This window comes from Aptenodytes patagonicus, chromosome 3, assembly GCF_965638725.1.
Source record: "Aptenodytes patagonicus chromosome 3, bAptPat1.pri.cur, whole genome shotgun sequence".
Taxonomy (NCBI): domain Eukaryota; kingdom Metazoa; phylum Chordata; class Aves; order Sphenisciformes; family Spheniscidae; genus Aptenodytes; species Aptenodytes patagonicus.
The window spans coordinates 90,732,573-90,749,814 of record NC_134951.1 but is presented as its reverse complement, the minus strand read 5'-3'; the positions used below and the strand labels follow the sequence as shown (position 1 = coordinate 90,749,814).

Below are 17,242 nucleotides of genomic sequence, written 5' to 3'. Positions count from 1 at the left end.
TTTTTCTTCCTTAGGAAGGTTCTACCACCCCTGGAAGTAAACGTTGGGTATCACAGTGGGCCAGTTTGGCTGCTAATCACACACGTCATGACCAAGATGACATCAGATTGGAGTCATCTGTGCCTGCTCCATTAGAAAACGGTATTAAAAGCTGTTCTTGTTGTCATAATTTCTGCTAAAGAAACCTATGAAAGGGAGAAAAGAGTGATTATGTACCTACATAAGCAGCTTTCTTACTCTTAGTACCTCATCTTCACCTGAAATTTTTTCATGTCGTTGAGAAGAAACAGCATAAAAACGAGCTCAACAGTAGTGTTGTTTGGCATGGCAGAAGAGTGCCAATATTAAACTGAGTGTTACTGAAACAAAAAATATAAAAACTGTTTAATATTAAAAAAATTTCCACTTGAATGCGGTTTGGGTTGGTCTGCACAGTATGTTTCTTTCCTTACATCTTTCTCAGTACTGGCCCCAAATTGGACTTTAATGGATTGATTGTTAAACAGTCCAACCTGAGACTTCATTATTCAGTCATGGTTCAGCTGAAGCATAGCATACTTCCTTATCTTGGAAACATAGAAAACCTTCTATGTTTCTTGAAAACCATAGAAACCTTCTCCTCAGCAATGAACAACTTTATCTCTCTTTCTTGTGAGTGCCAGATGTTCAGGCTATGTCTCTCCTTAGTTAAACTATTCACATTTCTTATTTTAAATGGTTTGTTCTTTAAGATCTACGCTCTTGACTATAAAGGAGTTGCTTACCTTACTTTACTTCTCCTCTGCTGTTTTTTTCCTCTCAATTTCACCTTAGAGATAATGATTTAACACAGAATTCTAGTGTAATTTTTATGCTGATACTTGTGTATTGAGGTGGAGTTAATGTAGCTCTTCATTACAAAATTGACTGGTAACTACAAAGGGATGTCATGTTAGTGAATGCTTCATATTCTGAAAGTGATATGCTGTTTAGTGATCAAGAAGTAACTAATTATCTGTCCACTACTTGAGATACGATTGTGTCCTGCAATTCCAGCATTTCCTCTTACTCCAGCTGACTTTGAAATTTTCAGCATCAAAGCAAAGTTTAAAAGATTAGGGGGAAAAAATGTGTTTTAGAAGTAGAAATGCTTTTCTGTGTACACCACTTCTGAAAATATACTACCATCTACAGAACATGTCCAATAACCTCTTGTTAGACATTGGTGAGTAGAATAACTTATTTTTTTCTATAGTTTTGAGCATCTTTTTAGGGTTTTTTTTTCTTTTTTTTTTTTCCCAAAAGTTACATTCACAAGTGTAATGTGTGTTCTCTACTTTTTTGTTATAGCTGCTGGCTTTCTTCAGATTTTCAAGAACCCATGTCTGTTACAATTTCAGAGCAATCTACATCTTTGACCTATAAGTTAGTCTCTCAGAAGACTGCATTTTCAACTGATAAAACCAAGTCTTTACTGCTTTCAGAGTGGAACCCTGTGATTTTCTCCCTGCTTAGACTGCAAACCTGGCCCCAGCACCCTGCCCAGCAGTCAGGCCTTCTGCAGAAAAAAAATTGCCTATTACTAAGTTCTTTGATTTTTTCGCTGTTTTTCCCCCCCGCCACCATCTTGGGTCCTTAGACCAGTGTAAAAGTGTAGTGGCAGAGATTTCTCTAAAGTGTTTATCTATTCCACATGACATACATAAAAAAAAAAAAGGTGGCAAAACCCCAATAATTGTATTGTCCATATTGTTCTGCCCAAATTTTAGGTTTCTTGGTAAGTTTAGATAACTCCCTTTGTTCCTGGCCCAGGTTAGATGAACTGAACCGTTGTCTGAACTGCTCAATCTTGAATCCCATAGGCAATAATTACATTTTTTTCTTTCAACTTTTCTCTATTTCTCCTACAACACCTTAACTTAGTTGTAACTAATATATGCATTTCCTAAGTGGATTTGTGATAGATTTATTTTACTGCCCTCAGATTTTAGATAACACTAATAAATTAATTCAGATACTTTCTATGTTCTTTACAGATATCCTACCTGTACAATTTATTCTTTGCTAGAAAAAAATCAGTTAGCTTCTTCACAAAAGAGTTAGCTTTTAATTCTGTGTATTATTCTGGCACAATGAAAGGAAGAGAAAGAACATGACTTTTAATTCCAAAGTTGAATAAATAACTTGACTACTTTAAAAAAAAAAAGTGAAACTGAAATATTATTGGGGATTTCTTCCAAAAGGAAGCTGCTGTTATGTATTGATTAGTAATTGAATTTCTATTCAGGTTTGTATTCAGCAGATGAAAGTATATGTAAGCATATTTAATTAACTGGTTCATCAAATACAGTTATTTTTCTGAGAATTTACTTTTTGAAGTATGCTCACATGGTTTTAAAATCATAGAAGGTGAGACCGTTTATTAAAGCAAGCAATAAAATACATTCCAACTTCATAGTCTCATTTTACTTTTTGCGGAACTTTACAAAGAAATTTTGCTTTTGATGTTGCGTAATGCAAATTTCTGTATCAATGCATGGAATAGTTCTTACCAGTAACTGCTGCTTCCATAGTAGCTTTTCCGCCCCTCACAGCAGTTGAACTTTGCATAGGATACTAAAAGTCAAAGCAGATGAAAAGGGGAAAAATTAAATTATCTGATATACCTTGTACATAGAATAATGGAAATCAAGAGCAAATTTGTATACAGGGCACTTAAAATCATAGCTCTTGAGACTGATCCTTTGGGTGGTTAATCAGAGGGTTTGGTGGTCTTTTGTTTTTTGTATTGTTTTAAATTGTCACTTTCAGATGAGACACTAACTAGGATCTTCTTCGGAGAGATGAATGCTTCTCTTACCGTTATAAGAACTTTATGATTTAAGTGAAGCAAGTACTGCGTAGTGCTTACCCATACTGCAAATACTTAAGGAGCAATCCAGAAAGCATTCAAGTACCAAAGATGTAATGAAAATACAATTTGATATGTATGTCCAAAGACCAATTCACAAAATCTGTCTTGTTGGCTTAGATGCCTGTATTTTCTTTAGAAATCTTACTAAACTTCACATAAGATGTATGTAGCCAAAGACAGCGCTGAACAACTCCACACCTTTCTTCCACTGAAGACTGTTTGAAATTCACCAAGAAGCAAGTTACATGCCTAAATATATATATAAAAGATTTGATCTGGTAGGTGTGTCTGAGAGAAATCAATCTTCACAGATAGCAATCATACTGATTTTCATCGAACCTCCAAATTTTTTATAATTTCCAAGAAAAATAGTCCAGGAATTAGAAAACCTTGCTTAGATTTCAGAGATACCTCCTGTTTCTCAAATGAGTGTCCTAACACGGATTATACAAAAAAAGGTGCGAGTCATTTTGCATTCTTCATTAAAGGTGTGACACTGTGCAAAGAGAAAAGAAAGATTGAAGAGCTCAGATAGAAAGTAGCAGATATGTACAATTGTACAATATGTACAGTTGTATACATACAGTATGATTGTTGATATTCAATTAAGTGCTTAGAGAATTCTTGCAGAGAGGGAAGCCCTATACTCCAGTTTGTATTCCTGGAACAGCCAGTGTTGGTGGGCAAGCCTTGATAGAAAGATCCCAACAGGGTATGCAGAGCAGTTGTTCATAGACCTCTCCTGGTGAAAAGTGAATTGACAGGTGTGTGTCAATAAGTTATGTCACATTATATTGCAACAACTGGCAAATGAACTTGCAAAAAGAATTATTTTCTATCCAAACGTTCAAAGTCAGAGCAATTCATAGAGCAATTAATATCATCTCTGAGTAATAAAGGCTTGTTTCTGACAGCACAACTGCTATGTTTGTTAAATGGGCAAGGAGGGCACAGTCATCACTGTGAAAAGATAAAAGTTTGGTTTCCAAAATGGGGGTATTCAGCATCAATTATTCCTTGTGACAGTTCATGGGATGGTCATATTTTTCTGCCTAAAGAGCATTCTATATCCACTAAGAATTCAATGAAAGTGCTTTAGCAGTAGTACTGCATTCTTTTGATGCTTTTTATACATTTTCTATATATTTCCATACTACAGTGTCTTGTTTGCGTTAAAAGCATTCTTTTTGCTCTCTCAACCATAGTAAGTTCTTTCTTCATGAGTAGGGCTTTTCAATACTGCTGAAAGAGTGTCTCCCAGCACTGCAGCCTCTTCCTTGAGGTGAGGTCTCACAGGGAGAGGCTGTAGCCCCTTGGTGAGACAAGACCTTGAGCTGTGGAACAGGCAAGTAGGGAGGAAGGAGGGCGATCTTACTTTAATCAGTAGTTTTAAAATCTGGTGCTGAACGTGTTTAGGAATGTTAAGACTTGCTTCCCACTCCCTGTTGTAATGGTGTGCTGGTATAACAGTGATTTGTTGTGTACCTATTTTAAGCTACTGTTTGAGCATAAAAACTTTACCTTCATATACACTGTCCCAGTGTACACAGCTGGCTAAAAGAGTTTGATTTCAGGGAGAGCATATCTCATGTAACTCAAGTTCTTGTATCTATGAAAACTTTCCTTTTTATATGACAGCGATCCTAGCCCATATTGTGGAATATATATGCTGAAAATACAATGAAGCAGGAAAAAATACCATAGTCCCTCTGCACGAATGACACAAATGTTCATGAAGTGTTCCCTTTCCCAGTATACAGTCACAGAGTGTCAGCAAGGTAGTAATTAGCCCAAGATGCCACACAAACAGGCGATTGTGCAATCACAACCAAAATTATCCATGTTTGGGAAGAAATTCTGCCTGTTTGTAGCAGAGCAGGAGGAAAGGATGTTGTTCTGTCTTTGCACTTTTACCCTGCTTCTGAAATGATTCCTTCCCTTTTCCTGCAATATGCTAGTTTTAGTACGCTTTTGGAAGATGGCTTCTTCTGTCCTGGTCACATCTCTGTGATAAACCAGAAATGGTTTATTGCAGTAATTCCATTGCAACCTTTTAGACATTGCTTTCATAGACACATGCTCTGTATCAACACTTTGGATTGTGTAGAATGAACTGTTCTTTTGTATGACACTCTTGGCATTCTACTTCTAGTAATACAGAAATATTTTTTTTTATATATGTCATCTCTTTAATCAGGAGATACCTGTTCTAAATTATGTTAGCACATGATTTTGTTCAGGTTTTATTACAAAATGTATTGCAACAGTGAAATGAAATAATATAGCTAGTTATGTACAACTTACTGTAGTTTGGAGGTAGTTAATGTAATTCACAAACAGAGTTTCCACTCTGTAATAAGAGGAGTGTTTCCCCTCTTTCCTGTGAAGAGGAAATGATGCCTAATGAGAATAGGACAAGCAGTAATGGGCTAAACTGGAGAAAGTCCAGCTCATGTTAAAGAATAAGAAAATTATTTTAAGAGCTATCTACCCAAATAGCTTATAGGGATAGTCAAAGCTCCATCAACTGAGATTTTTAAGAACTTGTTAAATGTTTCTAACATATATTCGTCTAAGCATAATTGATCCTGCCATAGAACAGAGGGATGGACTAATGACTTCTTTTAGTTCTGTTTTATGTTGTTTTATTAGTCTTACACAGTCCTAAGAATTTAATGCTTCTATTTACCTTGCTATTGAATGGCTTCTCAGGTATTTTTTTCTTTTTCATTTTTAGACACAGACATCAGTGAGTCTGGTATTTCCATTAGAAGCACGGGTTCAGCTGCTTCTATGACCAGCCAAGGTGAGCGAAAGAGGAGGACACTTCCACAGCTTCCCAAAGAGGAGAAAGTGAATGAAAGCTCAAAAGCAAAAACTACATCTCATCAGAGATCAGAAATAGGTGAAAAGCAAGACACTGAACTTCAGGAGAAAGAAACTCCAGCTCGTGCCTCAGATGCTGACAGCAGAAGTATAGCTAAGTCAAGCAGAACAATGAATGGTCTTTCGCCCAAAGCTACTGGAGACAAAGTTTTTTCTTTCTCCAGTTCTTCCAGTAAAGAGAGAGCGGAAACTGGCAGAGAAACTTCTGTGGTGAAACAAGCTTTAGCAAAAATTCAACAACAAGAAAGAAAGGAGCAAGGACACTGGACACCCACAAAATTATCCTCTACAAAATCTGCTGCAAACCAGGTTGAGAAAGGTAGGGAGGAGGTTGCTATGTCACCCAAAACTTTGGATAATCAAGACAAAGCTCCTGGACATGTTACAGATAAAGCAGAAATGAAGTTGGTGCAGAGTGAGGGAAAAAGAAGAAAAAATGAGGAAACAATTAAAGGACAAAGTCCTAAAGCATCTGGAGGAGAAAAAAAGGAATCTTCAAAACCATTAGTGAGGCAAGGTAGCTTTACTATAGATAAGCCTAGCACAAATATACCTATAGAACTTATTCCTCACATTAATAAGCAAAGTGGATCCGCTGCCCCGTTAGCATCTGCAAACAGGATACGTGACAGAAGTGATTCAATGGAAACCGATTCTAGTCTGGATACAACACTCATTTTAAAAGACACAGAAGCTGTAATGGCTTTCCTTGAAGCTAAATTGCGTGAAGAAAATAAAACTGATGAAGGTCCCGAGACTCCTAGCTATAACAGAGATAATTCCATATCACCAGAATCAGATGTAGATACAGCCAGCACAATCAGTCTCGTTACTGGTGACACTGAAAGAAAATCCACGCAGAAGCGGAAGAGCTTTACAACCTTATATAAAGATAGATGTTCTTCTGGTTCCCCTTCAAAGGATGTTTTAAAATCTTCTGCAACAAGTGCCAGAGAAAAGATGGAAAAGAAAACTAAAAGTCGATCTTCAGATGGTGGGTCTAGAGCTGATGCTCGCAAAACTGTGCAATCCAGTGGAAGAATGAGACAGCCATCAGTAGATTTGACAGATGATGACCAAACATCTAGCGTACCTCATTCTGCCATTTCTGATATCTTATCATCTGACCAGGAAACCTACTCTGGTAAACCACATGGAAGAGTTCCTTTTGCTTCAGCAGATGAACTTTTACATTCCAAAATGGAAGGAAAGTCAGCTAAATCAAAAACCTCTCCTGTTGCGCTTGGGCAATCTAGTAAATCTACCACTCTTCCAAGACCTCGTCCTACAAGGACTTCTCTCTTGCGCAGAGCACGGCTTGGTGAAGCCTCAGATAGCGAGCTTGCTGATGCCGATAAGGCTTCAGTGGCTTCCGAAGTGTCCACTACAAGTTCTACGTCAAAACCTCCATCAGGGAGGAGAAGTATTTCCAGAATAGACTTACTTGCTCAACCTCGCAGAACTCGACTTGGCTCTTTATCAGCACGTAGTGATTCTGAAGCAACAATAACTAGAAGCACTGCCTCATCTCGTACCCCAGAAGCTATTATCAGAAGTGGTGCAAGGTTAACATCAGCAGGAGATAGTAGTAAAGTTTCTGCTAGAACTCGAGCCAATAGCATTTCTCGACTTTCAGATTCAAAATCCAAATCTTTGGCTTCAGCTCATAATTCTCCCTCAGGTATGTGAGATTATTTGAACTAGTTTTATACAATAGTAGATGCTTTTCATATGTGGAATATTTTTTTTTTTTTTTTAAGGAACAGTTCCTATGAAACATTTCTTGAGTTTTAGTTGATGCAGTCTTTCTCTTTGGAGTAAGAGGCTTCCTTGGCAGAACTTGTGGATGTTTCTTATTTAAAATCATAAAGACAAGAAATTGTAATCCTTTAACTCTTTGGATATTTTTTTTTAACTTGAAACCAGTAACAAAGAATTGCATTGAGGCATTCAGACATGGCAGCGCTGATTTGCATTAGTACAAAAACAGAGCAGAGATCTCTTTGCTCAAGTCATAGTAGTAGAAGTTCAGAAGGTCAGCAGCACTTTTTACTACATAGAAGGTATAATATTTATTTGTAAGGTAGGCTTGTAAATATGCTGAACAGCAAGTGTTCCCTGAGGTATACCCCGAGCATCTGTAGGATAATTATATTTATAATTTAAGATTAGCTTCCAGAACTACAAAAGTGAGATTTGTTTGATAAGAATAACAATGAAGTAACAAATGGAAAAATTAAACACAAACACTACCTAACTAAATAACGTAAAGTTAAGTAATTTAGATTAAAATGTTTGCCTTGCTTTGGAGTAGTTTCTGTTCTCTGTTCCAAATCATGACGATTTATGATTTCATCATGATTTCCAAATCATGTTGATCTTCTTCTGTGTGGTAGTTCCTTTACTATAATATTATGTATGGACAGAAAAATCTGTACAATTGATTAATTTTAACCTACTATTCTGTTAGAAGTTAACATAACGCTTCTAAGTGCAAGCAGTATGAAAGGCTGCTAGTTTTCTTCCAATGGCAATATTAAATCAAAATTAAGATGTGGTAATTCTAAATAAGTCAACTTTCATGTGGGATGAATATCTAAAATTGGTGTCCTCTTGCTTTTTGAATTGTCATACTACCAGCTTGACCTTATTTGAATCCAATTCACAATCTAAGAAAAAATAAATAGAATACCTTCCAGTGTTGTGTGTTGCTACTGAGATCATATATTCTCCTTTACTGCTTCCCAATCAGAGTTGATATAAACATCTGTGATATTTAAATTTCCCACAGTCCTACTGCCCTTTTGTTGCTTGTATATCGTAAATGTACCTTCTTAGGATTCTCTGCAGTGTTTATTCCCCAGACAGGTATCTTTTAGCTGTGTCATTTATTAGCTGAATAGAAATTTCTGTAGAGATACAAATGAGGTGTTCACTGAACTATAAAGTTGAATCTGTTTAATATTATGACAGGTGTCTACAAAGATAGAAAAAAAAGGTGAAACTTCAGAGAAAAACTCAGTCTTTCCTTGTAAGAGATCATTGGAAAAGTAGCATGTTTTCAATTTTAATCAAAGTTTTAAATTGATGTGTGCAGCCTGAAAGGTGGCAACATTAGGTCAGGGAAGAGTGTCAGTTAAGATTGCTTCTATACGTTTACTTTAATAATTAACACTAGTTCACATAGTGGTATTGCTGATTTTTTAAAAGGTAAACCCCAGATGTTGCTTGTCACTTTGCTGCTTCTTGTGTTTTTCACAAAACTGTATATGGATTTTGAGTTTTGTCTATGTGAACTATTGCATGCTTCCTAAACTTTTCCTAGGTTGCTGCACTGAAGTGGTTTGCTGCTTCTATCCAGGGGTGTGGGTCTATCTTTCTCTTCCCAGTCTACTAGTCTATCACAGTCATCTTTGTTTAATGTTCGTTTCATTTACCTGCATTACACACTCAAAGTTTACTGTAGCTTGTATAAAATACTCCGTTTTCAAGAGAGAAAAGATGCCATCTTCTCATGAGCTACCCCGCAGTAATAAGCTAGGTATTTTAAAAAGGCCATTGTTAGAAAAATCTGCAGTAAAAATAGTTTCTGTCATATAAAGCTTTTTCAGTTTTTGTATCAAAATCAGGGAGAAGCCTGTATCAATGTAAAGGTGAAAATCTAAAAGCAATTAATAAAGCAGTCAGATACTTTCAAAACAAAATCATGGCTTAATGAATCAATCAAGCCTTGTTACGATGTAAGTAAAGAATATTATTACTACTGTTTAGGATTTGGAGTTCTGGATTTTGTCTGTACCAGTAAGCTTATTGTATAATTTTTTTACTGGGCTATTTAGAGTATACTTTAGGAAAATGTGAATTGCTTTAAAATGGTGTAATCTTCTAGTATATATAGGAGTGTACTCTCTCTCTCTTCTCTCTCTCCTCTCTCTCTCTCTCTCTCTCTCTCTCTCTCTCTCTCTCTCTCTCTCTCTCTCTCTCTCTCATATATAGGCCACTACTCAGTACATCCCCATTTTCCCATTAGTGTCTTATAAAATGATGCTAATAATACCCAACACATCAAGTTATTAATATTATTTATTATTTTATCCTTAGATAAATGTATTTGAAACATCTTTGAATAGAATGTGTTACTTGTATGCAATATGTAAAGATGGAACATAGCAGAAGCTTTTCGATCCAAAGCATATAATTCCTGAATTTAATTTTGTTTCTAGGAAAGTCAACAATTTACTTAATTTTAGCACTTTTGGAAATTACTAATGAAGTGCCTGACAAAAGTGCCTCAACTGTTTGAATGTGTTTTACTTTGGACGTATTTAATCAAGGCATAACGGTGATGTATTTTCTTCTCTCCCTGGACCTAGAAAGACTGTAAAATGAACGATCATTACCAATATAGGGTTTGGGTTTTTTTTTTCTTTTACCAGAAGACTGGTTGCTATCGAAGTGTTAAAAATGTGCCATGGGTCTTCTCATCAGAGTTCAGTTAACATTACCAAATTGTAGATCACTAAACATTGGCAGCAGAATCTTGCTTCTTAAATCCAGTCTACCAAAGAGGAAATTATTTCTGCATTTTCCAAATCTTTTTGAATGTTCAGACATACATGCCTGTAAAAAGGAGGCAAAAAAAGATGTAGTCACTGGATTTTTTTATTGTCTTATACTTCATGTGGATGAACTGCAACATAATAGCAATAAATTGTCAGAGCTGTCAGCAAGTCCATAATTTCAAGAATCTTTTTTAATCCTTGATACAGTTAAGTATTGCTTACTTTTAAATGAAAGGGTAAGCAGATAAAGGGAACATCTTGGATGAGAATTACCAGCATTAAAGTAATTACCAGGGTGTTTCTGTGGTAGGAGGCTTGATAACTGACAACACTGTGAGGACACGTGAAGCAGAATTAGTAATTTTATAGCACAAGCAATGAAAGTTTTAAGGCACTGAATCATCAAACAGTAAGAGTGTGATCAATAAAACCAGAGAAGACCAAAGGCCTTTTTTCACAATTGCGGAGAGAAATTGAAGATGATGTTACAGAAGGCGCTGTGTATTGGGAGAAAGAACAACAGGATCAGACCTAGTGCAAAAGTGCTAAGCTGCAACTGTAAAATTAAGCATTGAGTCAGAACAGAGAGACCTTGAACAACTAGTTGTGTTCGGCAGCTCTGCTGGCTTGCTGACCTAGCTGTCATTGCAAATAGCTAGCAGATAGGTTGATCAAAGCTGTTGAAGTATCTCTGGAAAAAAGAAAAAAAAGGGTTTGAGCATGGAGAGAAAACAACCCTTATTAACTGCGCTTTAGTAGTATTGCACTTCTGAGCACCAAATTTCAGGATCTTTGAAATGGATGGACCTTGAGAAGGCAATACATCAATGAAAGTAGAGTATTTTATAAGGGATATGCTTAATAAAGTCTGTCCTCAGATCTTAAAAGTGAGATGATGGTGTCCAAATCATTAAACTTGCCGGCTTAAAGTGTTGTCAACCATACTTCTCGCAGAGTAGTCACCAAATTAGGTTTGTCTGCTGATTATTTTGGCCAGGGTTTTGGAGGATTTTCTAGTTGTTGGTACTGATATTCACAGTCTTTGGTGTCTGAGATGACTAATTGCACAATAGCTTTCAGAAATCTACATAAACTACAATGACATTTTGGGGCTGCGTAATTTATAAATAGTATTAAAAGCACATATGTGCAAATGTATAGCTACTTTAATGGGAAACGTGCTTGGATATTGCTTGTCATGAATCATACAACTTTGAGATTTTTACTGTTAAGCCTACAGTAAGTTTTTCCCCATATTAATGAGAAACCCGTTGATAATATATAAATAAGCAACATTTTACGGCCTTAGAATTTAATGGTCTTAAAAAAATTAGAGGGGTTTTATGGTACTATGTAGACAATTGTTATTGATGTCATTTCAGTTAGTATCTCTGAAATGTTTACGCTTTTACAAAATTCAGTATTCTTGATTGAATGTATCATTTAAGAATCTTCTCCTAAACAGTGTGGGTGGAAACGAGGACCTAAGACTAATCTCATCAATATATTTTATTTAAGCAAATGCTTCTAATCTGAATGTTTTAATACGAATTAACATGATAAAACACTATTTTGTACACAGAGAAATCCAAGCTTCTCCCAGACCCAGATCCTGATGTTGAAACTTACAGTGGTAGAGTACTAGAAATCAAATCTGTTTCTGATATTTCACTTCTCATTCAGTTTTTAGTTTTTAAATATATAATTACATATGCTCATTGTACAGTGCTGAGTTGCTGGACTAGCTCACTTGAGAGATTTTAAGATAAATTTTATATTTATTTTGATGCATATAATTTGAACTGGACAAAGAATTTAAACAAAAATTGATGATAAAATGTGGGCCCAACTCATAAAGCTCTTTGGATGTCAGTCACGCATTGCTTGCATGCTATTGGTGGGGAAATGTGCTTTTTCTGCTTATGTTCTACTTCCCTAAGATCAAAACAAGTTTGAAACCTCTAAAAAAAGAACAGTAAGTGACTGGAGAGACATTTTTATTTTCTTCAATAAAGTTTATAATAATTAAAAAAAATTAGTAGAACTGGACATGATTTGAAGCCCACATTTAAACCTGAAAATAATTACGCAAGCATATTTTTGTTTCCAGCGATTAAAAATGCATTATTTATATGAGGGAAGGGATGTAAGCTTATACACCAATGTCATATTCTATGTACTGTAATCTTTGAGAGCGTTACACAAATCTTTTCTCAACTAAAAATTACTTCCATTATTTGTTACTTAAATTCATATTGATGTATATTTCATTTGTAATGTTTTTTTAAATGTTTCAGGAGAAGTCATTATTACTTCTTGCATTTTTCTCATACTAAAACCAATATACATTACTTGAATCTATTATTTTTAAATTACCAAGAGGTGATAGCACACTTCTTAAAATTTTACAATAATTATAGAGCCTCATGAATGTCAGTGAGCTTGGGGGACTAAATCCCCTGCAAGAACTTAGCAGGTTGTCGTGATGAGCATTCCTTTACACTTAGTGATATCTCTTCCTGCTAGGAATGTTTAAGGATAGCATATCTGAAATGCATTTTCTAGACTTTAGTAATTCACTGGGGTACGAGAGCCTCCTACTTAGTTTCAGTTCTCTTATACTTCAGGCTGTCTTCAGCAACGTGGCTGTATATGCTTTATGTGCTACATGTGAGAATATATGCTTTTTGCTCTGAGGCTGCTGTTTTTATAGATGTGCCGCTGATTTTTATAACACTATTAATTTTAACATATTTTTTTCTGTACTAAATACATAATGCATCATCTAGGATTTTTATGCTTTCCTTATGTACGCATGCATTCCAGGCTTGGTGCCAGCTCCACCCTCCCTTCACGTCTCTTCATTTTTTTTGTGTATCATGTAAACCTTGAATGAAACTTGGGAAAAAATCTGCAGAAAAAGTGCAGTCTGACTATATACTTAAATGTTAATGAATTGGGCCCTTGTTTTGTAATACAGTTTGCTTGAGCTCATATACAGTTACTGGCTTTTACATCTTATTTCACTCATCATTATACAAAGAGCATCCATTTTATGTTTTTATTAATCAATATTTATTATTTAACACAAATTTTGTAGCTTTCTTTTTAAGATGTAGTAAATAAACCTTTTGTGAGGTATCTGGGGATTGATAATGAATAGTGGTGTATTTTTGTCATGTTACTGAAATAATATTGTTTTTTCTTATTAAAGCTGCAATAATAATTCTTTTTTAATAATTAAACTAATTTAGTAAGTGCAAGATGGAGGCGCTTTCCTACAGATTATGCTTCCACCTCAGAAGATGAATTCGGATCAAACCGTAATTCCCCTAAACATACCCGTCTACGTACCTCTCCAGCCCTGAAAACCACGCGACTGCAGAGCACTGGGACAGCAGCTCAAAGTAGCAATACATTCAAGCACAGAATAAAGGAACAGGAAGACTACATTCGTGACTGGACTGCTCACCGAGAAGAAATAGCAAGGTTGGTTTTAAAGGAGTGCCTCTAAAATAACAGATTTGTACCCAACCAGTTAGACTGGTACATATATAGGAGAAAGAGAGGTAATGGATTTTCTGTATTACTCTACTTACCACTTTCATTCACTTACTGAATGGGTAATTTAAAATTCTTCTAATGAGAGACTGGCAGACAGGACACTGATATTATCAGCACATCTCTTTCTAATGGAAATTGATAGTAATTTCTGACTTATGATAGCCAGATCCCGGAATATGAACTTCTGGTTGCATTATTGGGACTTGCAGAGGTACTTTGTGTAGAACTTGTAGTTGCTAATGGTGTATTTCCTGAGGCTGAAGTATATCTGATTTTGTTCTACCTTTACATTCGTATTGAGGTAAAATTTCAGATCAATGTGTAGTTGACAGAGAGAGGAAAAAGTGATTTTGGCAATATAAGATACCATGTTCTCATTTTAATTTTTGGTTTATCTAGACATTATTTCATGTTAGATATTTTCTGATTTAAATCATATGTATTCATCAAAAAGTAATTTCTTTTGTTCTGAGTCCCTGAGACTAGTATAGCAATTCCTCTGTTATTGCTAATAGCACTCTGCTTCAAGTGAACCAAGGAAAAGGTAGTCAGTTTTCCATTCTGGTAACCAGTTATTCCCATGCCATGCAATACCCAGGCAGTGAAAACTTTAAATACCTTGCACTAAATAAATAAAACTATGTAAGTATATAAATGTTATTTAAAATTTAGATGACAGTGTTCAGGTTCTGAACCTTTTCACAGAACTTTTAATTTGGAAGCCTAAACAATAAAAGTGTTTTCCTTTTAAAATTAATCTTAACACTGTGGTCTCACAGATGTGAAGCATGTGTTTTGCTTAGTGTCATTAATTATTTTTTGTTTCCTCTTCTTGGTAATATTTTTCAACATTTGTTTTTCTAGTGTGGTCTGTGCAAAGGGAAAATACTTAAAGGAGTCTGATAGCATCTTGATAAATCATGAAATAAACATCTTCAAAGGCATCTTCCTAAAACATCTCTTTCTTTCCAAGAATCTAAAGTTAGAGATGGATATGGGGAGGAATGTGCGTATATGGGGAAAAAAATTGAGGATAGCCATAGCATATTACTCCCTCCTTATAAAAAGTGCTGCTGAACTTCTACTTCAGTGAAACTTCTTAGTACATTTTGCTCATCTAGGAGAGATTGACACTGGAAGTAACTGACAATTCGGTCTAAACTTATTTGATGGTTAGGTTTGCGGGTTTTTTTTTTCTTCCCTTGGGCTTCTTACCATTTTCTTCATTTAGATACTGGTTTTAAATTTGTTTTGAAGGCTATGTACTTATCCTACCTTTTTCAGCTTCTTTGTTTCCAGTGGAAGTGGTGAGAAACTCCAATTGGTATTGCCAAATTTGTGATTGTGTATAGAAATGTCACACAAACTACATTAAATGAGCATATTTAAGGTTAAGAAAGCTAGCATTCAGCAGCTGAGAAATGCCAGACTACTGTCATCTATTGTCACTGCTTCCAACACCAGTTTCCTTGGTTAGCCTCTGCTGAGCCCCCCTGCTCTAGGTCACTAGTTGATCCTTTCTGTGCCGCGATATCTCTTTGTACTAATTCACAGTATTGCTCCCCTGGCTTTAAGTTTAACTTCTGTCCTTTATAAGATAATTTTTGTCTCTGCTCCCTTTGCCTTGCTAACCATAGTCTGCCCTCTATCATTGTCTACCCTGTTTTTTGTTTCCTTCCCAGCCCTCAGTCCAGACTCTATGATCAGAGTCCCTTCAACTCTGTTTAGAGTTTTTAAAAAAGGAAAAGATAGTTATATGTTCTCACTAAAATTGGTTATTTTGGGTTTTTTGTTGAACAACTGATTAGATTAGGCAGGTGTAAAGATAAGTATTTCATAAAATAAATGTGCAGCTGAAATTAGTGTAGAGGCTGTGTGACAAACATTTCATTGCATCCATGTTACCATTATGTTGTATTTTAACTGGTCTTCCAAGATTGACCCAGTTGGCACTTTTCACAGACTCTACAATTTACAGATATTAATAAAATTGAAAATTGGAAAGAGGTGTTTAAAAAAACTTAATGGAATAACTAAATTTGATCTAAAACCACTTTGGCCTGGAGGGAATATACACCCTCAGAATAACAGGACCTTCACGTATATTTTATTTAAGGATTTTAAAGTATCATTACAAAATAAACTGACTCAGTGTAGGAAGTGTGACATGGTAGACTAATTATAAAAATGTTTTTGGTAATCCAGTGGTTCAGAACTATTACAGATATCTTAGAAGCACTCCTGTTTCATTGTGGGTTTTCTAATACTATGGGTATTCTTTCACTGCAGGTAAATAAGAACTAGAGTTCCAGGCTGTTGAAAAAGATGGTCATGCTCTTCCCATCCCAAGCCCCGTGTTCTCACCTTTTCCCTTGCATTGGAAACTCTGTCTGTCCCTTACGTAACTGTATAGCTGCGGGAGTCTGCTCACTGAGCAGATCTTATAGCAACATTCCCTGGAGCAGGTTGGGGGGTTAGGGAATTGGAGGTTTAGTTTAGTTTTGCCTCCCTGAATTGATTTGCCTTGTATGATTGCTGGGTCTGATGCAGGAAGCAGTAGAAATCTGCAAGGCAACCTACAGTTGCAACAGAGTAAATAGTGTGTACCTAAAGCCTAAGTCTCTTGCCCTTGATTATACAAAACATATTCCTTATATTTAAGCAATACGTTCTGTTTCTAAAAGTTAATGTCGAATGACTTGAAAACTTTATTTATGAAAAGTCAGGCCCAACTCTCAGCTGGTTTCTAATTTTCTTTTTCATAGTGCTTTTTGTTTAGTGTTCTGTCTATATTGTTTCTATACAGAAACGTTATTGAGTACTGGCTATAGCTTACTATCACATTGAAACTAATTCCAGATTTTGTTCGCTTGACTAGTGTTTGACTATGATGATTGTCTAACAGGTTGCTTGCCATCCATGTTAGAGTTCTTTATTATGATATTTTCAGGATTCATTTGAATTCATTTTTATGTAGATATCTGACATTTTATGTAATTTTGATTGCTTGGTAAGAACTCAGTTGAAGTGGCTGTGGCATGTTGAAGCATTGCTGATTTCTGTGGAGAGTTAAGTCTTAGTTGATTGATACTACTTCTGATTATGGTGTTTAATGACATTTGTCTTCTGGAGAATTTACTGATAACTGAAATTTCCTGGGTTTTATTTTCTTCACAACTACTCATTAAATACCAAAATTTGTCCCAGAAATATAAACGTGATTATTAGCAACTTCTCTGTTTAAGAAAAAAAGTGATATGGTTGTGTGAAACAACAAAGTAGGTGCTCTAGTATCTCTACTACTTAGAAATTAGCTCAAACCTTGGAGTTTGAATGG

At 35.6% G+C, this 17,242-nt stretch overlaps 1 protein-coding gene across 6 annotated transcripts in view; it reads left to right on the top strand.

Moving 5' to 3' along the window:
- CEP170 (centrosomal protein 170) overlaps positions 1 to 17,242 on the top strand; it is a 105,931-nt gene that overhangs the window by 72,267 nt on the left and 16,422 nt on the right. For 5 of the 6 annotated variants that reach the window (XM_076334208.1, XM_076334205.1, XM_076334204.1 and 2 more), the window contains 3 exons: positions 15 to 141; positions 5,631 to 7,460; positions 13,596 to 13,830. In XM_076334208.1, the coding sequence (XP_076190323.1) occupies positions 15 to 141; positions 5,631 to 7,460; positions 13,596 to 13,830 (2,192 nt within the window). The remainder of the gene's footprint in view (positions 1 to 14; positions 142 to 5,630; positions 7,461 to 13,595; positions 13,831 to 17,242) is intronic. The other variant, XM_076334207.1, reaches the window with a different exon arrangement.